The 25,988-nt window shown below is 53.8% G+C and overlaps 11 protein-coding genes across 11 annotated transcripts; 5 read left to right on the top strand and 6 right to left on the bottom strand.

Annotated features, from left to right (window-relative positions):
- Window positions 1-28: 28 nt before the first annotated feature.
- Window positions 29-658, bottom strand: AB675_5230 (uncharacterized protein; the record flags this gene model as incomplete). The annotated part of the gene is made up of 1 exon (XM_018145426.1): window positions 29-658. One exon carries the CDS (start codon window positions 656-658, stop codon window positions 29-31), a length of 630 nt encoding a protein of 209 aa, XP_017999407.1.
- A 1,582-nt stretch (window positions 659-2,240) lies between these two features.
- Window positions 2,241-3,723, bottom strand: AB675_5229 (Actin-related protein 4; the record flags this gene model as incomplete). Its single annotated transcript, XM_018145424.1, has 2 exons — window positions 2,241-3,613; window positions 3,675-3,723. The coding sequence occupies 2 exons, from the start codon at window positions 3,721-3,723 to the stop codon at window positions 2,241-2,243; spliced, it is 1,422 nt and encodes a 473-aa protein (XP_017999255.1).
- Window positions 3,724-4,076: 353 nt separating this feature from the next.
- On the top strand, window positions 4,077-5,142 carry AB675_5228 (uncharacterized protein; the record flags this gene model as incomplete). The annotated part of the gene is made up of 2 exons (XM_018145423.1): window positions 4,077-4,393; window positions 4,452-5,142. 2 exons carry the CDS (start codon window positions 4,077-4,079, stop codon window positions 5,140-5,142), a joined length of 1,008 nt encoding a protein of 335 aa, XP_017999213.1.
- A 373-nt stretch (window positions 5,143-5,515) lies between these two features.
- AB675_5227 (AP-1-like transcription factor) lies at window positions 5,516-7,540 on the bottom strand (the record flags this gene model as incomplete). The annotated part of the gene is made up of 4 exons (XM_018145422.1): window positions 5,516-5,666; window positions 5,721-6,366; window positions 6,405-7,089; window positions 7,142-7,540. 4 exons carry the CDS (start codon window positions 7,538-7,540, stop codon window positions 5,516-5,518), a joined length of 1,881 nt encoding a protein of 626 aa, XP_017999336.1.
- A 1,269-nt stretch (window positions 7,541-8,809) lies between these two features.
- AB675_5226 (ATP-dependent RNA helicase dbp9) lies at window positions 8,810-10,633 on the top strand (the record flags this gene model as incomplete). Its single annotated transcript, XM_018145421.1, has 1 exon — window positions 8,810-10,633. The coding sequence occupies one exon, from the start codon at window positions 8,810-8,812 to the stop codon at window positions 10,631-10,633; it is 1,824 nt and encodes a 607-aa protein (XP_017999293.1).
- A 331-nt stretch (window positions 10,634-10,964) lies between these two features.
- AB675_5225 (Ammonium transporter MEP3) lies at window positions 10,965-12,680 on the bottom strand (the record flags this gene model as incomplete). The annotated part of the gene is made up of 3 exons (XM_018145420.1): window positions 10,965-11,321; window positions 11,396-12,516; window positions 12,566-12,680. The coding sequence occupies 3 exons, from the start codon at window positions 12,678-12,680 to the stop codon at window positions 10,965-10,967; spliced, it is 1,593 nt and encodes a 530-aa protein (XP_017999416.1).
- Window positions 12,681-16,614: 3,934 nt separating this feature from the next.
- AB675_5224 (uncharacterized protein) lies at window positions 16,615-17,210 on the top strand (the record flags this gene model as incomplete). The annotated part of the gene is made up of 2 exons (XM_018145419.1): window positions 16,615-17,003; window positions 17,060-17,210. 2 exons carry the CDS (start codon window positions 16,615-16,617, stop codon window positions 17,208-17,210), a joined length of 540 nt encoding a protein of 179 aa, XP_017999183.1.
- Window positions 17,211-17,309: 99 nt separating this feature from the next.
- On the bottom strand, window positions 17,310-18,347 carry AB675_5223 (Bifunctional epoxide hydrolase 2; the record flags this gene model as incomplete). Its single annotated transcript, XM_018145418.1, has 1 exon — window positions 17,310-18,347. One exon carries the CDS (start codon window positions 18,345-18,347, stop codon window positions 17,310-17,312), a length of 1,038 nt encoding a protein of 345 aa, XP_017999453.1.
- Window positions 18,348-20,657: 2,310 nt separating this feature from the next.
- Window positions 20,658-21,933, top strand: AB675_5222 (uncharacterized protein; the record flags this gene model as incomplete). Its single annotated transcript, XM_018145417.1, has 2 exons — window positions 20,658-20,854; window positions 20,910-21,933. 2 exons carry the CDS (start codon window positions 20,658-20,660, stop codon window positions 21,931-21,933), a joined length of 1,221 nt encoding a protein of 406 aa, XP_017999256.1.
- A 490-nt stretch (window positions 21,934-22,423) lies between these two features.
- AB675_5221 (putative transporter) lies at window positions 22,424-23,882 on the top strand (the record flags this gene model as incomplete). Its single annotated transcript, XM_018145416.1, has 2 exons — window positions 22,424-22,681; window positions 22,740-23,882. The coding sequence occupies 2 exons, from the start codon at window positions 22,424-22,426 to the stop codon at window positions 23,880-23,882; spliced, it is 1,401 nt and encodes a 466-aa protein (XP_017999215.1).
- A 685-nt stretch (window positions 23,883-24,567) lies between these two features.
- On the bottom strand, window positions 24,568-25,417 carry AB675_5220 (uncharacterized protein; the record flags this gene model as incomplete). Its single annotated transcript, XM_018145415.1, has 2 exons — window positions 24,568-25,222; window positions 25,278-25,417. The coding sequence occupies 2 exons, from the start codon at window positions 25,415-25,417 to the stop codon at window positions 24,568-24,570; spliced, it is 795 nt and encodes a 264-aa protein (XP_017999338.1).
- Window positions 25,418-25,988: the final 571 nt, after the last annotated feature.

Raw genomic sequence — 25,988 nt, 5'->3', positions numbered from 1 at the left:
GAACTTCCAGTCTCGCGGCATGGTCCCGTCATCGCACTGTGGTTGCGGGTCGATCTCGTGCAGCTCGAGATGCCCAGTGCCAGGTCGCAAGTGGCTGTAGGACGTACGGATCAATTGCTTCCATGAGATGATGGAGCCGCATGAAGCGCGAATGGATGTAGTCCATCTGGCCTGGGTCGCGCAGCCAGTCCGCGTCGGAACAGTCTTGGATCTCGAACGTGACATTTTCGGGCACCATCTCGGGCTGAATGGCGGAGAGGTCAATGCCCGTAATGCTGGCGTTGGGCAGCTGATTCGACTCGGCGAGAGCAATCGGCCAAATGCCAGTGCCCGTGCCGATGTCAAGGACGTTGAAGCATGTTTCCGGGTCGAGCGGTGCCCAGTACAGTTTACCCTGAAAATACTGGCTGAATATCTCGTGCTGGTCGTTTAGCCGGTCGGACTCTGGCTCGTCGTTGGGGAAGAGGTAGGAGCCTTCGCGGTAGCGATGGTAGCGCCGACCCCAGTGCGTTGGGTAGTCGGTGATGGAAGCGGACAAGGACTGCGTGTCCGGTGCGTGCCCTTCAGAAGGGTCGTATGTAGCCAGGTCGTCTGAGTCCGGGGCGATAGGACTCTCGCTGGATCTGATGGGTGGAGGTCGCGAAGAGCGTTTGATCATGGTGATTCCAAGTCTGGCATATGAACCAAGAATAAAAACCTTAAGACTGTGTCATGCAGGTAAGCCCGATGTGTCACGGTCAAGTTGTGCCAGCCGAGAGAATGGTGGGGTGTCGAAAGTGGCTCGCCGCCGGGGTGGGCATGTGTGTAGCAATGGACAACGTTTGCTCGATCCTATCACAAGGTCACAATTGTGTCAGAGAACCAGGGCCTTCCGGGCGTGGTTTTCGGATGACGGGTATGCTACGTGGCGGAAACGACTGCATTGATGTGTTGGACAGAAGGGAATGTTGAAGTGTTTTCGAAGTGGGCCTTCTGGAGCCCTCTGACAGCAGCACCGCAGGAAGAGCGGATTCTTAGATATCAGAAGCACAACTGGAGCCTCGTCCATGGCGACTCGAGTGCCAAATGACTTAGCTGCAGTAATTGTCTCCAGCACGCCCGCGGTGAAGCTATAGCGTGAATGGTCATGATGCGGAGATATGCAAGGGAATCTCTGATGAGAGAAAATGTCCGGTACCCGTGGACCTCAAGGAATTGCTCGTTACTGTAATAGCTCCTGCAGAGTCCGCTCGGATAGTCAAAGTGTCGATTGAAAACCGGTCCTTCAATCAGGGACACGAACCCGGGACAGTGGTTTGACAGGTACGTTTGGTCAAAACCCTTTCATGCCGTGGTCAAAATCGAAAATAGGGAGGGGTCGGGCGGCATTGACAGGGATTGTGAGAGCGGCGGATGCGTTGTCGTAAGACGCTACTGCACACTTGCATGCTGCCGCTTACCCCTCCTCTGGGATCATCGAACTTCTAGACGGGTATTCCTCGCTTCCTTCGCACTTCGGAAGCACGATAGATGGCGACATCTACAAATGTATCAAAGAGAGACATAGTGATATAAGACGCAATTCTCCTTACGGGTGGGAACAGACTTTTGGCCAAGACCCCGAGGCGCTCGGGCCGTTCAGCAACGACTATGGGATTGAAATTCGGATTTATTCTTTGGCTTAGGTAGATCCTGAAGCCTGGAAGTCTTATGCCGCCTCGTGCTGAAGATCATCGTTATCAAACAAGGTTGGGCTGCAGGCGGTCAGTGCTCTGTAGCTGCAGCTATGATCTTTTCTCAGAGGGTTGAATGTTGAACTGTAGATCAATCGCATTCGCACCGTCGGACCGCGTGGCTGGAAGCACGTCCTTGCAAATCCCAAGGGAGTGGTTTGCGCTAAGCCTGACAGGCTTCCGGAGTCAGGCTCGCATAATCCAAACCCTGGGTTCCCTGATGAGTTTTGGTTCAGCCGTTCATCCATCTCGTAAGTATTTCGTGTTCAGGCCTGTTAAGCCTGCATACCGCCAGTCGGATTCATCGCTCGCGCTGTCACCGCCACGGCACGGCTGGTTTAGACACTGCTGCTATTGTCCTGCCTCCATGAATCGCGTCTGTTTCAAGCTGCCGGCATGAATGGATGACGCAGCGACATGTTAGGCCACTCGCAAGTGTCTGAGAAGGCGAACGAACGGCATCGTTGTGTCCGAGACTCGTGCACATCGTGTTCATGCATGGTTGATGCGCGGGCCATTTCTTACGCCTCATTTGCATCGCTTCTCAACGATTCCTGCACCGTGCTCATCGTACTCTTTTTTCGAGATCCACATCTGATGGAATGTTCCCAGACTCGCCATAATGCTGCCACCAATCCAGCTGCCATACTTTCTTTCCACAGCCATACCCGGCGCATGGATACGGACACGAGCTCCGGTGTACATCTTGCTAACTTCCTGCTGTATGCGATCCGGCAGGCCCTTGATCAGTGATGAGCCACCCGTGATCACAATATTCTGCAGGAGAAACGGCCTAATATCGACGTCAACCTGGGACAGCGCTTGCCGAATTAGGCCAGGTATCGTCGATTGCGCATCTGGAGCCGGATAGTCTTTGGCATCTTCGGAGCCTGGTGGTGGTGCCGTGTAGCAAGCGGGATCAAACATGGATTCGACGAGACGGAATCGTTCTGACGTGAATGCTTGGTTGTATCCGTCTGGAAACTCGAATGGCAGTGCGTATTGCTGTTCCCTAGTCATCATCTCGCCCTGGCTCTTGAAGGAAGCATTCGGATTGGTCCATGTCTGGAGAGCAATTTCCTTGAATTCAAGCACGACCTTTTCTTCTTGATATCGCCGGAATGAGTCCTGAGGAGCGGTGAAACCTGGTGGAAACTCTTTTAGAACGACGTTAGCGTTCTGGCCAGCGTCAACTGGCTGCTTGGCCTTGACCAGATAGTGCGGAGTAATCGTGATCGGCTGCGGCTCGCTTGTGGCCAGTAGCGATCGGACCTGCGAAGACAGGTAGTTGCCGCCAATGTTAGACCGGACGACGCCCTTTTTCAGTATCATGCCATCATGCACAGGGCTGACAGAGACTGATGAAGCGCCGAAGTCCACAACCAGAGCGCTTGACCGCCCCGCACCAAATGCGGCCATCACACCAGTGCGTCCAAGATAGAAGGCCGGCGACGCCCATGATTCGAGTGCAATCTCGACGCACTTCTCGCGAGCTTTGGGCGGATTCCACGATACCTCCGTCATAAACAGCGGGTGGTCTTCCAGGCACCGTTCGGTATCAACAGACTCGGCCATGGCTTTTTGTAGATCGGGTACTTCCTTCGGGTCATTGAGCCACTTTTGTAAAGCATGATTCGGCCGTACACCCGTGAGTTTATGCGCAAACGAATATTTCCATAGCGCTTCTGCAGCGTCCCAGTCTTCCACTATGCCATCTCTCGAGATAGGATTCTTTATAGCCACGTTCGAACGAGGAAGGTCGATTGTGTGGTCGCCGAATAGTCTGCCATTGCCGGCATCTGCATAGTATGTTGGTACTATGGATTTGGGCGTGTCTTCGCCTGCGAAACCTGCCCGGACTGACGAAAAGCCGGGATCTAGAACAAGTGCTGAGACTTCATCTGCAGCCGAGCATCAGTATCTTGGATTCAATGTCATCGCAGCGATGGCAGGGTTGCTGACCTCCAGCATATTCCGCGGTCCGGGGCTCATCGCGGCCACTGAGTGCCATGGCGGGCTTCTACCGACACAATTGGCGCCTCCCACGCGCTCCTGGCCTCCGTCACTGTGGAAGCGAGTAATTCTGGGGCAGTTCAGCTGTCTTTGGCAACGATCGAACGCGAATTCGCGATTCGAAATGTGGACGCGGTGCGCCGAGGCTGCGCTAGTCTCGATTGCCTAACGAGGCTCCGAGCCCGGTTCAATGGACATCCATCAACGAGTATTCGAGCCCCTACGGCATACACTTATCATAAGTCTCGCTTCTTCCTGATTGGCTGTGCCAGAAGGCAATACAGATACCTGTCGATGGTCTTCGGCTCTTGAGGGGGCTAATTTCTCCGCTCCACACCAGAACCGTGGCATATGGATGAAGTCCCACTATTCAGAGCGCCCAAGCGGCGGAAGGTCGACCCAACAGCCACGACGCGTGGTCGGACCGTATCGCCTGGACCCGAGACTGGTGACGGAAACGACGACGATGGGCCGCAAATGCTCACCTTGCGGCGGCCGGCCAGACCAGGCAAGACAGGCGTACTGTTCACAAGCGCCAAGGCTGGCCCCTCAGATCGATCCGCCGACATGACAGTGATGAAAGCCGCAGCACCAGAGCAACACCTGGAGGACATTGCAGGCCGCTTTGTTGGTTCTGCTGGGCACAGGATCGACGTTGATCATCATATGTATGTATCTCTCACACCTCTAAAATCAACCCTATGTGACACCATCTAATGCATCAAGGTTGGCATACATAGATTCTGAAATGGCGAAACGTCGTCAAGTACAACACAGTAGTACAAGGCTGTCTGAAAACGAGTCTTCCTCGGAATCCTCGGCATCTGCGAGCCCAGAGCATGACCCTGCAGAGGCGAATGTTCCACCACCACCAATAGCAGCGCCTTCACCCTCCGTCATCCCATCACGTCCACAACACCAGCTCTCCGAAGTACCACTGCCACCGCGAGAGCCAACCCCGCCACCAGCGCCTAAGCGAACACGCAAGCCACGCCTCGACCGTCACGGCCGACCCATGCGCCCACGACGAGGCCCCAAACGCCGCCCCTCGGAGGAGATCGCACGCGACGCCCTGGTCGAAGCCGTCCTGCACGAGCACAAGCTCGATCACTACCAGCCTGGACCAAATACTAACGACAAGCCATCATCGGGCTCCGGAGGCGATGTGACGGTAAAGCAGAAAGCAGACGACGAGGCTTTCGCGGCACAATTCCAGCAGGATTTCGAGGATCGCATGGCAGAGCGGCGGCGGAGGAAGGACCCGCTGCCGCAGACTGCTGCCGCCGTGAAGTCTGGAGGTGCAAAGGCTGCAGCGGCAGAAGAGCAGAAGTCGTCGGGCCCGAGATTGGGTGGTAGCAGAAATGCGAGGATCAAGATGGCGAAGGAGCGGGAGAAGGACAAGGTATCTGGAACCTGAGGCACTGCGAAGTCGGCGATTGGACGTCAGATATTTTGAAATCGTGTTGTAGAACTTGGGCAGCTATTCACGCCCATTTGTGTGGTATATGATCAGAAGGACCGTGACTATTTCATCGTGCCAACTCTGGTCCCTGTCTGGGAATCGCAAGAAATTCGAGCAACATGTCTGCGAAAAATTCCCCAGCAACGCCTGCAACCACCTCCCAAATCCGAGATCTGCAGTTTTCCTTTTGGACAGCAGTCCTTTTGACCTGTGTCACCGCCCGTCCCAGCTCCATTGACCGTTGCAATGAGTGATGCCGACTCCAACCACAAGGTAGCTCTCATGAAAATGCACGTTCTTCGTGATTGTCGTTACCGCGGATCGTTGACTACTTCCCAGCACCCAAGATCTTGTCGACGTCTTTCTTGTCGACCACAGCACCGCCCTCCGAGCACTTCGCTTTGGCGCGCAGCTCGGAGCAGAGGTTATCGATATCGATCTCACCGTTGCGGAACTTCTCCATTGATTGCAGGCGGTCCCTTTGAACATCGTTAGCACAACTGGTCATTGCTGCAGAGCTGGGTGAAGCATACCATATCTTATTACAAGTCATCGGCTTGTCTGTGTTCGGCACAACCTCGTCGATGCCGTTCTTCGCCGCATCAACCTGTTTCAGCAGATCGACCTTCTGGGGCATTGAAACCGGGACGCCACTGTTCGACTGTTCTGGAGCGACTACGTCGTTATAGTTGTGCAGAGGGCTTCCCAAATCTGGCAACGGGTATGCATCATTGAAAAAGCTGCCAAAATCTTGCGACAGGATGTTATCTTGTGTGTCGCGATAGTCGCCGAATAGGACTGGGTCAAAGTTCGTGTTTGCGTCCGCTGGCAACCAGCTGGAATTAATGTCGTAGACGGGATTGTTGTTGAGGGAAGCCGTTCCGAAGGCATTGTTATTGTTGATGACATTGGTATTGAAGCCTAACGTGAGATCATCGTTAGACATGGTATTCTTCGGGTTCAAGGACGACAGCAACACTGGAGGAACGGGGTCGTCGACGCAACCGCATTCTTGGGAAAGTTGCTTGCAGAGTTCATCCTTACCGAAAGTGTTCGACATGTTGTTCTCATCGATGGTGTTGAGGTTGAAGTCTTGAAGTTTGTTGCCTGGTGAGTTCAGGCTAGGCTCAGGTGATGTGCCGATCGAGGAGATGTTATTATGCGACTCGGTCGATGAGCCTGGTGAGTCGGAGTTCGATGTTGTGGAATTTGAGTACATGTTGGGTTGGGTGTTGCGGGGCACATTGTTGTAGCCATTAGATTGAGGGAAATAGCCACCCATTGAGCATGTCTCGTAGCCTCAAGGATGGAGGGGCTGAAGAGGCCGCTCAGGCTGTCGACACTATTTGAGTGCTGGTTTATCGACTGAGGAGAACCGGTGAACATGTTGTTGCTGATGGGTGACTGGCTTGCGGACGACTGTCGCTGTGTCTGCTGGGTCTGCCCCTGAGAATTGCTACGGCTCTGGTTGATAGCCTTGGGTACACTGTTACTGCGGCTCTGAGCTGAACCTAGTGAGGTAGAGCGGTTTTGGTTCTGGTTCTGGGTCGCGGAGGATAGAGTCGAGCTGTTAAACATCTTGGTTCCAGACATGGCAGGCAAGTCGCCGAACTTGGGAAACTCAAACTGGAAGTCGTTGGAAGAGTTGACCGTGCTCTTCTGGGTGGTATTGCTGCCACTGTTGGAGCGTCCTCCTTGGCTACTGATCCATGACAGTCGCTTTCGGTACTCCTTCAGCTCGACTTGCAGACGCTCAACTTGAGCTTTCAAAAGACCATTTTCGTGGTTCGCGGCTTCGCTTGCCTTCTCTAGGTCATCAACCTTTGTCTCCAGATCTTTGAGATGCTGCTCCTTGCGCTCACGGAAGGCACGCTGAGCAGCACGGTTCTGGGCTTTACGTTTCTGCGTCAAAGTTAGTACCCAATAATCAGGATAATCTCAACCTAGACCTTACAGTAGTTGGCTCGGATGTCAAGGGTTTGCGACCTGGTTTCTTTGGACCTTTATCGTCGCCTTCATGGCGTTTGCGATCTCCGTTTACAGTCTCGTCGTCCTCCTCCTCTCCGTCAATGCTCTTTCTCTTCTCATGAAGACCAGGCGGGAGATCACCAATCATGCGGCTGTTTCCGTATGAGTAGTCGTCAAACTCGCCATCAGGGTCGAAATCAAGATAGGGACTGTCGTCGCTGTAGTCTAGTTGACCTGAAGCTGGGTTCGACGCGTAGTTTGCCGTAGGAGGGCTTCCACGTTTCCCGTTCTTTGCTCCTTTGGCGCCCTGATTGGAATTCAAAGCGGCGACAAGCAAGTCCTGCTCGTTCGGCGAAAGAAAGAGATCTGATCCTTGAGCTGGCATGTTGATGGATTTGAGAGATGATGAGTGGTGTCGAGGTGAGGTGTGGTGAGACAAAGAGTGCCGATAACGCGGAAATGGGCGGATGGAGGGGCTCTCCGAACTGCCGTCTGATCGGCCACGACGGTGGTGTCAACAATGGATTTGCGCTCTTCCGGCCTTCTCGAAGAAAGGAATGTAGTGGTGAGTCGTGGATGAAGGAGAGAGACGTCAGAGACAGGTACGGGCGCAGGAAAAAGCACAGAGGGTTACAATGGGGCCGCTAATCGCCAGATTTATTAGGTGGTCCCAGCGGGCGGACGAAGAGGAGGGTGGAAGGCAGGCGTGATCGGGCTCCAGGCTGCAGAAAGTCTGAAGTGCGTGCTTGAGGGTGCCAAAAGACAAGGGTCAGATCGGATTGGACCCTGGAAATGGCGGCGTTAGTAGGCCTGATCCTGCCAAGTCCGTCGCCCTTTGAACGTGCTCGAGCGGTACTCGGATCCGAGGTCTGCACTGACTGCGAGTGCTATATTATATCGGCTTTCTCTTCGTCGTCTCTCGAATTCTAGTACTGGCAAGCACCAGGCGAGTGAGATGTGTGAACAAGTGGCGAATGTGAGGACCAGTCATACGGGCTGCAAATCTCTCAAAGTTGCATGGATGTGCAGCTGCGCGATGATGATGGACTGGTACTGTGATGCATTTCTAAGCAGAAAGTGGGGTAGAAGGTCTCGACGTCCTTCTATGCCCAGCAGGTGGCTACCAATCTGAGGCAAGGTTATGGGAGATATTGAGCACTATTGGCCTGTCCCAAGCATCCGTGTGCTGCTCTGCCGCGAATACGCGACTCCCGTCTGCGAGGATGAACGATTACCGGACGTCGCGATATAGTTCTGCAGCAGTGTGGTGTTTGCTACTTGGAGCAGCCCCAGCCGGATAAGGTGACCGCCACAGATGCCTGGGCTCAGGAAACATACTATTGTGCCAGACAGACGTAGCCCGCGTCCACTCCACGTTTCTTAAGATCACGAACTGGTGTCCTAACCTGTATGATCTCGGGTGCAATGACAGAGGCAACGCTGTATTTCCTCTCTCCTACGGCGCCGGTAGGCTTTTCTTTTCGGCCGAGGCTCGGTGTAGGCGGGGTGCCCGCCCGGAGCAGGAGCACCGACGTAGCGCCAAAATCGTTATCGATAAGCGAAATAATTTGTGCTGCATGTTGAACACCGCGCATGCTTGTACTTACAATCGTAGAACCACGATACACAAGAGCTCACCGACACCGAGACCACGATGAAGCGGAAGCTGGACGAGAACGATGCTCCAACGATAGAAGTCGCTGCCGGCTCATCCTCTCAGACACCGAGCACGACCACATTCGAGACGTACAAACTTGACCCCCGACTTCTGCAATCAATTTCGAAGGCAGGATATTCAGAACCAACAGCAATTCAGGCGCAAGCCATATCATTGGCACTACAGGGCAAAGATGTCCTCGCCCAGTCCAAGACCGGGTCCGGCAAGACAGCTGCATATGTGATACCCATACTTCAGTCTATATTGCACCGGAAGTCAACACACCCGGCGAAAAGCAGCTCAATATCAACATTGGTCCTTGTTCCAACCAGGGAACTAGCTGATCAGGTCCAGAAGGTCTTCTTAGCTTTGTCTGCACAGTGCTCGAAAGATGTACGGTCCATAAACCTGGCTCAACGGGTTTCAGATGCAGTGCTGAATGCGCTGCTGTCAGACACGCCTGATATCGTCGTTGCAACGCCCGGAAGAGCCAACCAATTCCTGTCCGCGGGCAAGCTATCTATCGACCAAGTCAGCCATTTCGTGATAGACGAAGCGGACCTAGTCCTGTCATATGGCTACGAAGACGACATCAAGGCGATCGCTGCCACCATTCCTCGCTCAGCCCAAGCTTTCCTGATGAGCGCGACTCTCACTTCCGATATCGATGCGCTCAAGCAGACCCTCACAAGAGATCCCGTTACAGTCAAGATACAAACGGAGGAAGAACCTACAGAGACCATGACTCAATATGTCGTGAAATGCGCGGAGGATGAGAAATTTCTGCTTGTGTTTGTGATATTCAAACTACGACTAGTCCGAGGCAAAACGATCATATTCGTGGACGATGTCGACCGCAGCTACCGGCTGAAGCTCTACCTCGAACAATTCGGCATCAAGTCCTGCATCTTGAACTCGGAGCTGCCAGTGAACTCCCGCTTGCATGTCGTGCAAGAGTTCAACAAGGGTTTGTACAACATCCTGATCGCAGCTGACGACCAAGAAGTGCTCGGCGGCGTCCACAAGCCTCAGAAGCGCATTGTTGAGGTAGCCAATGGAGAAGCCGAGCTATCGTCTGACGAAGACGAACCACAAAAGCCAACCAAGGCCGCGAAGACCACATCCCGAGACTACGGTGTGTCACGAGGCATCGACTTCCAAAACGTCTCCTGCGTCCTCAACTTCGACCTACCACACACCTCCAAATCCTACACCCACCGCATCGGTCGAACCGCCCGAGCCGGCAAGGCCGGTATGGCGCTGTCCTTCGTGATTCCCGCCGAGCACTACAAAAAGCACAAACCCACATCGATCTCTTCAGCAAAGCACGACGAAAAAGTGCTCGCCAAGATACTCACCAAACAAGCCAAACTCGACCGCGAAGTCAAGGACTACAAGTTCGACATGGCCCAAGTCGACGCCTTCCGCTATCGCGTCAACGACGCCATCCGCGCCGTGACGAGACTCGCCATTCGGGAAGCGCGGGCGCGGGAGATCAAAGATGAGCTGGTGAAGAGCGACAAGCTGCGCAAGCATTTCGAGGAGAACCCGGATGACTTACGGCACTTGCGGCATGATAACGAGAGCGGGAAGACGAGAGTGCAGGGCCATCTGAAGCATGTGCCGGACTACCTTCTGCCGGCGGCGGCGAGGCAGGGTAAGCCGTTGAATGTAGGGTTCGTGGGGTTGCACAAGAAGCCGAGGACTGATGGTAAGGGTGGAAAGGCTCGAAGAGGCGGAAGTGGCGGTGGTCGTGGTGGTTTCAAGAAGGGAGTCGGGGCGAGGAGGGTCGACCCTTTGAAGAGCTTCAAGCGAAGGTAGTAAGCTTCGAACTGTCGTCGAAGCTGTACGTGACAGCACGTCGAAGCACACGAATCACAACACTAAACTGGGCAGATTTGCATCTCGGGTCAGTGGTTCAATGGACTTCCCATTTGATGTACACCTGCACTCTAGGAATTCGATACCCAACAGCCGCTTGGACGAATGATCACTGGAACCTGCATTACTCTGATATGACCCTTCCCCCAAACAAGAGCAACACTCAACTCTAAGTTCCGTGGCCCTGCCACAGAAGAGGCGAGCTTGCGACAAGAAGACTCCGCGTTTCGTGCAGCGGCGATGATGACCTATTGTCCGACGAAAAAGCTCATCACTTCTCCTTGTTGGCCTCCAGATCACGCTCGCCCACCCCACGCGCGGCTTTCATGTTATCCTCTGCCGCAATGCCGTGTCGATCACCCTGAGCATTCTGGGTGCGTTGGGTCACACCATTGTTGTCAGCACCACTGCTGGCACTGTCTCCGCTGTAATCACCCTTCTTGATCATCGACTGGTGTTCACCGATACCATGTCTGGCCTCTTGCGGGATGTCGGGATCCTGACCAAGGGAGTCGGAGGCAGGTGTCCATGCAAGGTAGTCACGGCGAACCTCAACGTAATCGTATGCGAATTCTCCAAGCTGGTCATCGTCCATGCCGAGCAGCTCTGCTTCCTCGGATGCGCGCATCTCAGGCCGGGGATGTAGTTGATGCCGTAGGCAAGGATAGCGGAGATAACGAAGCTGTAAGCCGTGCAGGCGACGACGTAGGCGAGCTGAATGTAGAACTGCTTATAATTACCAATGGGCCACCCACCAATGCCGGTACCGGTATTAACTCCATCAAGGCCGACGACATAATCGACGCCGAACAGCGCATTGAACATCAGGCCAATCATGCCGGCGAGACCGTGCTCAGCGAACACGTCCATGCTGTCATCGATGCGGACCCAGTACTTGACTTTTGTGCCGAAATTGCAAAGTGCGCCAGTAACAACACCGAGCACGACAGAGCCCCAGGTATCGAGGTAACCAGAGGCAGGTGTAGCTGCGACAAGTCCAGAAATGGCGCCAGAGCACCAGCCAACCATGGACAACTTGCGAGCGAGGCGCCAGTCCAAGAGAACCCAGGTGAAGGACGCGAAGGCTGCGGTCAGGTTGGTATTCCATGAAGCCATGACAGCACGGAGGTTGGCGCCGAAAGACGAGCCTCCGTTGAAACCGAGCCAACCAAACCACAGGAACGTCGTGCCCAACAGGATGAAGGAAACATTGTGTGGGCGGAAGTTGAGCATCATTTTCTCCTGGCGCTTACCGAGGATCAAGCTGTATGCGAGAACAGACATGCCGGAAGTGATTTCGACAGGGCCGCCGCCTGCGTAGTCCATGACGCCATAAACAAAGCCCCAGCCGTTGGCATTCCATGCCCAGCAGGCAATTGGGTTGTAGACGATAGTCGCCCAGCAAAAAGTCCAGACCAGGAAAGGCAGAATGCGACCACGCTCAGCAATGGCTCCGACTTGGATAGCTGCTGTGACGGCGCAGAACTGCATTTGGTAGAAGGAATAGAGTAGATTCGATACAAGTGGTGAGCCGGGACTGGGTTGCCCGAGTGTGTTCTTCAGGCCAAAGTGGTGAAGATCACCGATGAAGCCGTTCGATGTGTTTGTCGAAAATGTCAGAGAAAAGCCCCAGAAATACCACTGGAAGGTGATAATTGAATAGGTGGCCATTGCACTGAACATGAGCGACAAAGCCGACTTTCTGCGAGCGAGACCAGAATACAGAAATCCTAGACCCGGTACCATGACAAACACCATGGCTGAGGCCACGATGATGTAGGCCTGGTCGCCAGGAACGAACCATTTGTTCAGGTTCTCGATTCCTGAGCCACATCGTTAGAACCGTTCGACGTTGGCGAAGGAAACACTTACTTGAGTCACCTCCCACGGCATTTGTGCTAAGCTCATCGAAGTTCGATGGTGCGCCAACCCAGTTATATGAGGCATACTGGGGAGCCCAGGGCTCCGTGCCGGGATACTCGCTCATGGCTTCAGCGTGTGGCCAATCGAGCCTGCGAGTTGGGAGTAGTGATCGAAGGGGCGATTATCGCTTTCGGGTTACTTGGCACGATGCTGACGCGATTGCCTTATCAGATCCAAGGAGTGCCTGTGCGGATTGCCTTGCAGGTGCTGGAAGCGAATAGGAACGGTACTGAGGAGTGCCGAAGAAATCTGAGCTGTCGTTCAGGACAAACGGCAGGTTGAAAACAGATTATAGGGAGGAGGAGGGACGTAGAGATATGCGACAGTAACAGAAAGAACCACCCGTGATGAGAGGCCAGGATGAGGGAGTGGATGTACTATATTGCTTCCGCGATGCGATGGGGAAAAGAAATAGATGGGACACGGGGCGAAATCGGAAGTCGCGTCATTAGAACTTGCCTTCTAACGATTTGGTGCCGGACATGGGGAACAACACAGGTTGAAACAGCGTCATTCAACCAGTCGTCAATTGTGGATCCCAACACCCATTGTCTTTATTGAAATATGAAGGTCTTGGTATGGGGGTTGAGCGGTCCATGCGTCCATCCATCGCGCGAAGCTCATACCAAACGGAGCTTGACATTTCTCGGCGGGCGACAATTTTCTCGTCTTTTCTTTCGAGGGAGACGAGCTGTGCAAAGATAGAGGGACGGAAAGGTCGATCGTCCGATGTGAATGGTCGATCTGACGTAGATTTGAAGCTGGGTTTACCTGAGGAAAGAAGATTGTGCAGGCGAGGTGAGCCTGCCAAGCTGATAACGAATGACCTGGTTGTTAGTGGGGCTCCGTCAAGCATTTTTAGTCTCCAGATCACCGTATAGCCTGCTTGTGCTCTGCAAACCCCAGGAGCTGGCTCATTGCGTTGGCATTTGACGGGTAACGTCGACGCAAGGCCTCCCTGTGCAGCCTGGTTATTCTGAGTGCTTTGGGGTCGTGTGACGATTGCTATTCTCGATGGCTGGATGCCGTTTTGTGCGACGAGAAACTGCTCCAAAATAAGCCGTGGGGACGACAGCATCCGGAAAAGACCAGGATTGCTCATGGCATTATTGAACCTCATCTTTCGACCAATCAGCTCGCTCGTTTGTCCTTATCTTTGGGTAGGTTTTCCTCTCGGACGCTAGTGTGGTTGGGGCATCGCTCGGATTCTTAGCTATCGGCAGACCACAACTCCCGCTGTTTAGTCATTTTCGATGCTCATCGTCGCTATTTTCCCCGGGTTTTGACTTCGGCCTCACGTGCACACTCCGTGGTCTCGAAGTTCTGTTGTCCGTTCACTCGGTAGATTGATGTAAGCTGATGTGCAGCTGCTTGAGTATCTTCGTTGCGGTCCTGGGCCAGCAGAATCATCCTGGGATTCCTCCCGAAGGCCCCGGTCGCCTCGATGATGGTACGCGCGCTTACCATACATATCTGTCTCCACGACACGAACGCAGTAATCATCGAAGATTCGAAGCATCATCATGCTGTGGAGGGAACCTGGAACCGAATTGCTTGACTGAACAAGAGTATTGATGAAGCATGCCAAGTCGCTAATGCCAGCAGTGCCACGAACGACTCCTTAAGTATTGGCAGGAGCATTCTCCCAGAGATAAGACCGTGTCTATCAACCCAGGGACATACGTGGCCCGGATCCCTGGCTAGAAACCCCAGAACACGGCATGAGTAATTTCACGAATCTACGATCCTATCAGCACGCGGAAGACTGAACCACGATCCCACCAAATCTGGATATGGCCATACTTGACGTTTTGTGTAGCGAGTGTTATCTCTGACCTACCCCAGACGTCCTGCTCCACTCTCATACAGTCGATACTGGAATAGCGCCTGGCCCTTATCTTGACCTCAAGACACGACGACTCGACCGAAACCACTTCACGCGCTGGGCTGACGCCAGCTTGCGTGACAAAAATGCGTGTCTGTCCGGAGGCATTAATGATTTGTACTGCCTCTTCCCAAGCCTTTCATGGAGCAACTCCGATCATCGACGCAGATCTGCCATCGCCAAGTGCTTGCCATGAGATCCATTTGACGTTGTCGTGTATGAGATTCACTGTCGGCAGTTGATGAGCGTCAAGCATTGCGGCCCACCTGGAGACAAGTCGTGGGTCATGCTCCATCCCCAAAGGATCCTGCGCAGACCGAACATGCGATGCCTGATAAGGCTGGCTGTACCTTGAAGCAGACGGAACGAGTTATCCTGGAATTGAATAACAATGAGCGTCGCTTCCGCTTCTACGAACGCCAAATGCGACGTCCCTGCCGACGAGGCTGCTGTACGCCAGAAGGCAATCACTCGTTGATCACCGCCAACGACAAGACATGACCCTGCCTTTCTATCAGAACGGCCAAACAAAGGGTGAGGCAGTCTCGCCAAGATCGACTGCGCTGGATGGACACTGTTAGTTCGATTCTACCGCTGCGTCTGTTCTGGTCATCGCCTGATCTTGCTGATGTCGTGGAGTTTCCACATGCATATCGTATCTAGTCACTTTGTTCATCTGAAGGTCGGACTCCGTTGTTATGAAGTCTTATGTGGTCGAGCTGTCATTGTTTGTAATGTTCCGAATGAGCATACTCAACGCGAGCTTTTGCTTCATTTCCGGGTGAGAGGTACAACATTGGCACGACAACCATAGCACACATGTGCTTCTGCAATCAGATCGTTCCCATGAAGTCGAGCCAGGCCAGCCCAACGCAAATGCAGAATGTTGTGGTCTTCCCTACCACCTTTGTGATATCCGACTCGGGCCTGAGCATTCATGGCTCCTTGAAGATTGGGCAGTTCGACCCAAGCCGCGACTGCAGAGATTGACTACCGGTAGGATACCCGGGGTAAGTGCTGCAGCTCATAGTGAAGGTCATTTGGCCAAGTGGTGATAGTGAATCAAATGGCCAGTGGAGCACCATGGCTGCGAAGAGTTGCTAGCAGAGACAATCGCGTTCAACGGTAAGCCCGATCTTTCACACTTTATAAGGGGACAATGCTGGCGGCCGTGGGCAGGCGCAGCGTCCGAGGCAAGCTGTTTGGACAAGAAATGAGCGTTTTCTCCATCCTTGACAAACCTCGCGCCAAATTTCTTACAGCGACCTACCTGGCAGGCAAATTGATGACAGATTGATCCTGCGACCTGAGGCTCAAGTGAGGCGCCTTCCAAACTTCCTGGCTCGATCGTTGAAAAATCCAGCCCTCAGAGCCCGCCCTGACTCGAAATCTTGATGTTCAACTGACGCACTGAAAAACACTCAGTTTATGCCCGAACAGCCTGCGAGGATCCCTAGGTCTGCGAGCATAGTCAACATGGCTCTGCATCAGGATGATCATCGCCCAAGACTTAAATTTCCACACGACGGATGTTCACTGTGCACAAGGCCGTGAAAGTCGCACTGCGTGTTGCTACCAACGCTCGACTTTGCCATAAGGATATACGTTGTTGGCTTCTCGTTGCTGTGTAGCCAGCGCGTCCCAACGTGAGCATAAACTTTCGCGAATAGCCATGATGACTTTGATGCTACGACTTCTGCGAGAGAAGATGCAGCAAGGACGTTGGGATCCAGCTGTACCTACTTAGTAGGTAATTATCCCAAGAGGGTCATTTGAAAGCTGTCATTTTCCGCAGATCAGCGGTCTACCTAGGATTGCCACTGGCACCTCCAGTAGTGTCGTCCTGGCACCTGCTTCCTCTTCTGCTCCTGTCATTATCGTCGTTGTCATCGCTTGAGACGGTGCGAGTCTTACAGCACACATTTCGACAGATGTCTCAGCACGCCACAACAGACACTCAGCGTGGCGTATCTAATCTGTCACGATGACGAGCAGGAGGTGCGGCTGCGGCTGAAGAAAAGTTCTCTGCGTGGTAGGTCGAGCGCCGCAACGTCAAAGTACAAATGCGTACATCTCCTTCCCCCGGTGTCCCAATGTTACCAGAAGCACAATTATGTTGCAATCCACTGTCATTCTCGCTTTCGCCAGCATCGCCGCCGCAGCGGCAGCTACATGGAAAGACGTGAAATGCTTGAGCGACGCCGAAGCTTCACAGATCGCTTCACGCTATATTGCCTTGTATGACACTGGTGCTGTCTCCCAGCTTTCCGATCTCACCAGCATCGTGACCCAGAACTTCACCAGTTACGACGGGACTGGGACTGGCCCTTACGACAACGGTCCGTCTACCGTGGGCGCTCAAGCCTTCTACGAGTCCTTGACTGCGAGCACCGGACCAAGCAGTTTCACGGATTCCGTGCAGTCTCCAGTGTTCGTTATCCACACGTGTGATACTGTGGTGTACCGTTGGCAGTTTACTGCTGTGTCGACCGGGTATAATGCGTTAGTATTGTCGCATTCTGAGAAGGAAGCAAATGGACTGACTGGATCTTTTATAGTACGGTTCCGGCGGGCACCAAGCTTGCATTCGAGGGCACGGATATCGTACAGGTAGATTTGTCGAGCAAGCTGATCTACAATGCAACGTCGTCTGGCGATTGGATTAATCTGGCGAGGGAGCTCGGGCAGATTGGGAATTATTTTCCTTGATCATCGATGGACAGGCTGCTAGATGCTCGTCGGCTTAAACACAGTACATTTCTCACGACGTAGCCCATGGGCATAGTGCTTGCACTCTGCGCACATCGCTCACAGCCTCGCCTCTTTGAACACCTTGGTTTTCAACCACTCCCCAATATGTCGGTTGACCTCCTCCGGCTGCTCCCACATGGCCCAATGCCCAGCATTCACCTCCCGTCTCGTCAGCTTCGGCAACCTCTGCTCCATTTTCTCAGCCATCCACGGTTGCAGAGCCAGGTCCTTCTTCGCAAGCAAAAAGAAACTTTCCTGCTCCACCGTGACCCGTCGATTCTTGTTCTTCCCCTTGTCAAAAAAAATCGCCATGTCGTCCAGATAATTCAGCTCGCTGGTCCGGTACCAGTTCAGCGGTCCACGCAAGCCGTGCCGTGAATACTCTTGCACGTAGAAGTCGAGCTCTTCGCCCGAGATAACGCGCGAGGGGACATGCATCAGCTTCTGTTTCTCAAGGTCCAGGCCCTTCTCTGCCGTGAATCCAATCTGCTTATCGGGCGTGCGGCCGCCGTAGATATTGATGAGGAACTGCCGAATCCCCTGCTTGTTGTTGCAAAGCTCCTCGATCTCACCAGAAGCGAAGTGGAGTTGGTAGCCAAAGTTGGGGAGGACGGTGTCGACGCGCTCCTGTAGCGTATCATAGCGCGGTACGGGTGGGTTGTACGGCGTGCAGATGACCATGACAGCTTTGTATAGGTGAGGCGTCAGGAGGACAAGACGCCACGCGATGGCGCCACCCCAGTCATGGCCGCCTAGGATAACTTGACTGTAGTCTAGCTGGCGGAGGAGCTCGGCCATGTCGTCAGCGATACGCTTGTAGGTATAGTCACGTAGGGTGTACTCTGGTGAGTCAGTGCGTCCATAACCCATGCAGTCGGGTGCAATTACATCCAGGCCGAGAGACTGGAGATAGGGGATCTGATAGCGCCAGCCAAAGGCCAAATCTGGGAATCCATGGATGAGGAGGATGGCGCCGCGGTTGGGTGTTCCCGCAGAGCGTGGCCCGAAGATGTAGCCATAGGTGCGGCCGTTGAGGTGAGCCGAGCGCAGAGATACGCGAGGGTCGAAGAACGGCTTGATCTTGTCGACGGTCATGTTGGTTGGATGTGAATCACCTGCGGCCGAATCGTTGTATAGTGGGTGTACGATATCGGACATTCGAACAGTGTACAGCAGCGGAAACGGACGTAGCGGCCGGCTCTCCTGAAGCTTGAGGCGCGAAGACAGGCCTCTGTTGGCCTCACAATACTTAAGTCCTGCTTGATCTGCCACGACACCTTGAGTTGGTCTTCAGGTATGAGAGGCCAGGTCTACAAGACGACCATCGGTGTTCTATATGTTATCCTATGTAATCTGAACGTCTTGGCATCAGCACGCCGAAGCGAGCCGAGGTTTATGATGGGCGGGGATTCTTCTGCAATGACAAACCGCTGGGGTTCTGTTCAACGTCAAACGTCTTTTGTCGCCGAAGGCACGTTGCGCTGCCTCTGACGATGGTTTGACGTTCCTACATCACAGCTCACTGTATTCGGATTGTCACTTCGAAGTTCGCTCAAGGGTTGCGGCACTCATCGGCAGCGGGTGGTGAGAGGTCACGTCAATGGCTAACCTGACGACACCGTTCGGTACCGAGCCGTCGATTGCATCGCAGCACGGACTCCCGTGCATTGCAGAGCTGACAGAGGCTACGAATACGATCGCTTTGAGGGTATCGTAGCTGGATAGATTGTCTCAAGAGACGCCACTGAAAAGCATTTTTTGGCGTCACTGGTCATGTTCACCGACCCAAGGTGCCTGATCCAAATACGGCCATGACGCAACAAATTTTCCGGACACGTCTCACGGCACTTGCACAGTTCCTCGGCGTGATGATGGGTGTGATGACCTCGGACGACGTTGGCGAGGCCTGCATAGGATGTGACGGGACGCTGAGCGCGGCAGCCTACCAAATCAAGCAGGAATCGCTGGACTGCAAGCCCTTATCGCACTTGTTCGTTACTACAATGAGGTCCTCACGCGTGCTCTGCGTCCGCGCAGGTCCTTCAAATCGTCTGTCGGAGTGACTGGGCTGGAGCATTTCTTCCCACAATTGGCCTTTTCGCCTGCTTGGGTTGGACCGGGTCTCATTGCTGTGACTATATTGATGTCTTTCTCCTGCAGAGGCTGCTTCCGAGATTTGACCGGCAGGTCCTTGTACCAGTCCATATCCTCCAAGGTACCAGCGGAGGCTTGTTCAGAAACTCCTGCGACATCTCGCTGATTTCCTCGATGGCTGGCACTGAGAGGGGTGCGCCAAGTGCATGGCAAGTATACCAGTAGTTGAGATATTTGCAAGCATTCGATTGCTGAGTCCTGGTAAGGTCTTTGCCGGAATGTTTCCTTGCGGCCACCCGATATAGTGCCAGGATGAGAGGCACAAGAGTTCGCTCTGCTGGCGAAATGGCTTGATGCGGCCATTGTCGGTTTTCTCAGCAAGTCGACGCTTCCTTTCCTTTTCAGAAATGGTAAGATCAAGAGCACCGAATGAAGTGTAGCCATCACCAAGATGTGTGGCATGATACACCCATTCGATGCCATTACGGAACTGCGGTGCTGCCTTCACCGGTGTCCTGAAATACTTGCACAGTGCCTTAGCCATTGCTTTGACCCAATTGGGCAGCACAACTTCGCACTTTCTGTTGTGTCGCGTCACGGTCGACTCCCAGCAAAAGACGGCGGGTTCGTCTGGGTTTATGTCCTTTGTGATGTGCATGTTCGCCGCTGGAGAGTGTGAGCTGAATCTGTACTAGGCACCACTGTCCCTCAAAGTCTTATATATGTAACACGACTAGATGAGCCGGAAACGCCAAGAGAGGACGATAACCATTCACTTGGGTGTTCACGATTATTCTGCAGATGTCGCGTGGGTGCCATGCCAATGACGTAGGAAGTGGAGTCGAAAACGCACGTCTTTGACACGAGAACTCGTGATCTTGACTCGGGAAGCAATCTCCCTGAGTATTCGCAGTTATACATGCTTCTTCTCTCACACTGTCCGAAATCACAATATTCCTACCATAGCACGAGAGCGCTGCGCACGGCCACAGAGCGGATACATGTCTTCCCGTCGAAGCCCACCCGACAGACCAAGTAATTGCATTTCATAATGGGAATACACCGTACTGTATGGCAGTCCCCCATGTCGTGGACTACAGCCACTAAATCTGGGGATCTGGGGCATCCAACACGCTTGCCCCGAGTTTCTTCCCTTACGGATGAATGACATGCCATCCTTCGGTCCACCACCGATGGCAGCTCGGACGCGTCGGACTTTTGCCAAGCATAGCAGTATATGAACCGAGTCTGCTCCAGGGACCGCAATGCAAGCCTTCAGATGTTGTGCAGTAGGCGGTGATTATTTCGACGATGCAGATCTTCTGGATAGGCCTACTGGGCGTTGCGGCTGCTCAGCTCGACTCCGTCCCGCAAGGCTTTGATCCCAATCACTGGGCATGGGTCTCGAATACGGATCCTTTGCTCGCAGTTATACCAGGGACTTTCAACCGCAGCGTCTATGAGGCACCTTCAGCGGCAAATGTGTCTGACCAAAGAGTGGTATCCATGTCGGTATCCACATTTGTCACCCAAACTTTGTCCGTGCGCTGACAAGGATCACAGCAATGACCAGATCAACCAGACCAGCTTTGTCGCGTATGATGAGCGCTTCTTTGACATCATCGGGCCAGACGCTGTCGTAGAGCAGCTCCAGGCGCTGGCGTTCCAAGTCCACGAGGCTCCATGTTATATTCCTGAGACCAACTCACTCTTCTTCGTGGAATGGGGGCCACCGGGTGGAGGAGAAAAAGGACGGCATGACTCCCAGTATCTCCTTGATCTCACGACCAACAATCTGACGCTCATCAAAACTAATCCTCCATCCTGGAATGTCCACGGCTGCGTCTATAGGTCGGGTCAGCTCCACGTAGTTACCGATGGAGGACCAGAGGAGACTGGCTACCTTGCCACCATAGACCCTCAGACATGGAAACGAACAACGCTGCTGAACAACTTCTATGAGCGTCCCTTCATTAGCTTCAACGATCTCGAGATCGATGACGACGGCAACTATTACCTTACCGACTCATATTCCGGCTGGGGCCGGACATTACATCCTTATGGCGTGCCTACGCCTCCCACGGTCTATTTTGTCAACGGCACAACCCTTAGACTGAAAGAGCTTGCTGTCCTTCCCGTTGGCGGAAATGCAAACGGCGTCTCTCTTTCTCCTGACGGCAGTACGCTCTACCTTGCGGACACTGGTGCGACAGGCGCTGTGGCCACGAACAAGACCGCGGCTCGCAACCCGCAGGGTGGCCGTGACATCTATGCTTGGGACTTTGCTGTATCAAAGACGACGGGCGAGCGACTGCCACTGCTCACGAGTCAGAAATTGCTCAGCCGAGCGATACAGTACTTCTATGATGGTATCAGGGTCAGTGAGAGCGGCCTTATCTTTGGGGCAGGCGGCGAGGTTGTGGAAGTGATTGATCCTGAAAGCGGATGGACGCTGGGAAGCATCAGGTTCGGTGGTGGTGGCAATGACCCGGTGAATGTAGTCCTGGGAGAGCATGAGCTGTGGGTTGTGGGTAAAGGTGGTGTCTGGCATGTGAAAGACGTGAAGGAGACACTGAGACGATATTAGCAGACGAAACATTCATATTCAATACATATCCCGGCCGTGAACCTGCCACGCCCGTGATGCACCCCAGTCCAGAAGGTCAGGTAACATTGAATCCGAGGAAGGAAGATCGACTGAAGTCTTGGGTCGATGGCTCAATGTAGAAAACGCTGATCGGACATTAGCGGCCCGTAGGCGATTAGGCGTCTGGACCCCTAGAGGTCTCAGCTTATTGGCGCTGAAACAACGTCGTGCGCCCCGAAGTCAGCTGTACCCTCGAACCTTTCGTTTGACTTTCATCGCAACAACGAACCTTGGAAGTCAGCCCCTGCCATTTACTGAAACCTTCCATGGCGACACCGCAGCCAGAGAACCATCACGACGTTCGCGACCTACATCCACACCAGATCGAGCAGACCTACCACGAAACCCGCGGCGGAAGTTCAAGCGCAGAACGACAGACTCCCTTTCGGACTCCCGCGAATTCGGATCCGACGATGACTCCCGCTCGTCGATGTCTGAAGAAGTAGAACTCGATGCGATCGGCTCAGATGGAGAGGAAGTCGACGAAGAGACAGGTCTGACGGGCAAAGAGCGCCAGAAACATCTGCAGCGCAAGAGACGGCAGGATGCGCTCGATGCGCGCATCGCCGGCGGGAATGGGCTATCGCTCGAAGAGAGACAACGGGCAGACCGCAATGTTTGGAGGAAGTTGCTGGTCAATTCCATGCTGATCGTGGCGTGGTATGTGTTTTCGCTGTCAATATCCTTGGTACGTACAGCTCCTCTGAAAGACAACGTTAGATCGATGGACTAACAACCAATTCCAGTACAACAAGTGGATGTTCTCTTCTACCAGCGAAGGAAAAGGCCTCGACTTCCACTTCCCGCTCTTCGTCACATCTCTACACATGGTAGTGCAATTTCTCCTAGCCAGTCTCGTCCTCCTCATCTTCCCACACCTCCGACCATCAGTCCCTAAGAACCCCGACCCAACCTCGCCGCCTTCGAAACCACTCGTCACACCACTCTTCTACATCACCCGCCTCGTCCCCACGGGAGTCTCAACGTCCTTGGACATCGGCCTGGGCAACACGTCTCTTCGCTACATCACCCTCACCTTCTACACCATGTGCAAGTCCTCCGTCCTGATCTTCGTCCTCACCTTCGCCTTCGCTTTCCGGCTCGAGCAGCCGTCTATCAAGCTCATCCTCATCATCCTCACCATGACGCTTGGCGTCCTTCTCATGGTCTACGGCGAGACCGCCTTCCACTTGTTGGGCTTCTGCCTGGCCATGTCCGCCTCCTTCTTCAGCGGCTTCCGATGGGGCCTCACTCAGATCCTGTTGCTACGGCATCCAGCAACAAGCAACCCCTTTGCCACGCTCTTCTTCCTGGCGCCTATCATGTTCGTGACGCTGTTCACCATTGCGCTGTTCGCAGAGCAGCCCTCGGCGATCGTTTCGGGCCTACATATACTGGTCTCGGAACAAGGGCTCGCCAAGTCCCTGTTCCTGCTCATCATCCCTGGCAGTTTGGCATTCTGCATGATTGCAGCAGAGTTCACTCTACTGCAGCGTACCAGCGTGGTCACACTGAGCATCTGCGGCATCTTTAAGGAAGTCGTCACGATCTCAGCCGCGGGCATTATCTTCCATGACGAGCTGAGCGCGGTCAACGTCAGTGGGCTGCTGGTCACGATAGCGTGTATTGCATACTACAACTACTTCAAAGTGAACAAGATGCGAGAGGACGCGAGGAGGAAATTGGAGAAGAGGGTCGAAGATTGTCACGACGCTTTGAACAACGCGAATGGGCGGATAAGGAGAGAAGCGGCGTTTAAGGAGGACGATGACGAGGATGAGTTCTCGGGAGGAGAAGGAAGTGGCAGGAGGAGTGACGAGCGGGATCGCTTAGTCAATGGGTCAGCAGGCCGTGCTGGCGGCGACGCAGGGAGCTCTCAAGGAATATGAAAGTGCTCATATTCCTTAGATTGGAACGCCGACTTGGAAACTCGGTTGTCTTTGATATGTAATGCACCGAAAGAGCAAGCTACCGACCAAGGTATGCCATTTTGATGAAAGTCCTACAGCGTCCTCCCTGGGCCAGCTGCCCCACGTGAAAAACGTCGTCAGCATAGTCTGCTGCTTGTATAATCTTCGAAGACCTCTGCCGTTGACTCGAGAATGGAAAATTCGAATCATGGCCTTACAGAAGCTGGACCGTAGGCTAGTGAAGTCTGGATCCTAGCCGGCCGGCCTCGTCTCCGGAGATGTACGCACTGGTGTGGCATGAATTGTTGATCCAGGTATCTGACACTGGTTGTCTGTGAAGCTGATCGAAGGCTGTACCGACATGAGATACAGAGGCCGACCAGGCGAGCCTGGTTCACCCGCCGGCGATAGCGCCATGGTACTCCAAGGCCCAATCCATGTCCTAGTTGATGTGTAGCCTCCCCGAGAGCGCAGCAGATAAGTACTCGCATACCTAGCAGAGTCCTGGCGTGTCACTGAGGCTGGCCTTGTCGTCAACGACCACAAGTTGATCACCATTTGGCCCAGAATATTTTCGTAGTCTTCGGTCCAAGTTCTTGTCGCAAGGGACAATGTAACTGCCCGGAGATATAGGAGGATAGTGAGTGGATCTTCGTTTGGGCTTCTAGCCACCCTTCCTCTCGCCTTCCCCAGCACCGCCACCACCACTCACGACTCGTGCATCCAAATCTGCTTGCTGAAGCCTGAACTCCGCCTTTTTCAATTCCATATCGACGATGTTTCGAAACCGCGTGAGATCGCCCTTGAATGTGTTCCCATTCGCATGTCCACCCTGTTGACCACCGGCTCCACCAGTATATGTCGTTGTCGTCGCGCTCGAGTAAGGTTTCTCGATCAGGAAGCTGTCACTGATGACCATGCTGTTTCCTTCCCATCTCGCAGGATGCGTACGAGCTAGCGCATCGAATAGTGCTTGATCGCGTCGAGAGGTGCCTCTGGGTCCTTGACGGGAGAGGGCGGCCTGGGCATTGGCAATGGCGGTGTTGAGACGGGCGGTTGCGGCTGCAGTGTCGATCTGCGGGGCGGGGGTTGGTATCTGTGATGAGCTTGTATTGGCTGGGCCAGAAGAGAGGATGGTGAAGGATGTGATCTGGGAGATGGGTATTAAGCGGTAGTTGCCAGGCGGAGCGGTAAGGGACTGTGGTGTGATGGCGGTATTCGGAGAGGATGAGGTCTCGAGGATGAGGAGAGAGGTCATTGGGTCAGCCGTATAGATGGTGCCTTCGATTCGAGGGATTGCAGATGTCGTGACTGTAACTCTTCGTGTATATTGTCAATGTTATGCTACTCCGAGCGCGGGTCGTAGTGACAAACCTTGCGCCAATGGCATTGTATAGTGCGCTGTCCTGCCCGATCAACGAGCCAGAGGCAGAGGTGGCCGCGGGACTCGAAGCACTGTCGTTGCTTTTGGGCAGAGCCACGGGTACCTTAGCCGCGCCGGTCTTGGAAGCCATGGCGTATATCAGGAATGTGGCGGCAATGGTGACAATTGATAGTGGACAACGGTATAACTTTTATGAATGCGGTCGTATACCTCAGGAGGTCTCCAACAAGAACGAATCTGGGGTTGCCCGATGCTTGGCAAATGACAATTGCCAAGGGCGGTCCGTTTGTCGATGTCTTGAACTCAGCCTCTCAAATATTATCCCGTTTGCTGCAGTCTTCACACTCAACGCCGTGGCACGACACGAAGGCATGGAAGACTATACGACACATCAGAGCTGAAATATTCGGACTCTGGCACAGACGCGATACTTGGCAGGATTACCGAGCTGCTAGACTGGAAGGTGACACGGAGCTGTTGGCCTCGTAACGACACGACAAGATCGCCATCTACGGAGTCGCCGCCATCGACGACTGGATCTTTGATCGCTGGCCACGACACTGGGAGAGATTCTAACACCAGACATGATTTGCTGTTGATTAAAGAACACCAAGGTTACTTGGCTGGAGTGTACCTGGGCCTCGAGGCCAGGGATCGCCGAACATTGGAGCTGGGCTTGAGGTCGCCTGAGAGTCTTCGGA

This window comes from Cyphellophora attinorum, assembly GCF_001299255.1.
Source record: "Cyphellophora attinorum strain CBS 131958 chromosome Unknown Contig15, whole genome shotgun sequence".
NCBI lineage: Eukaryota > Fungi > Ascomycota > Eurotiomycetes > Chaetothyriales > Cyphellophoraceae > Cyphellophora > Cyphellophora attinorum.
The sequence above is the reverse complement of the archived record's forward strand: the minus strand, read 5'-3'. Positions and strand labels throughout refer to the sequence as shown.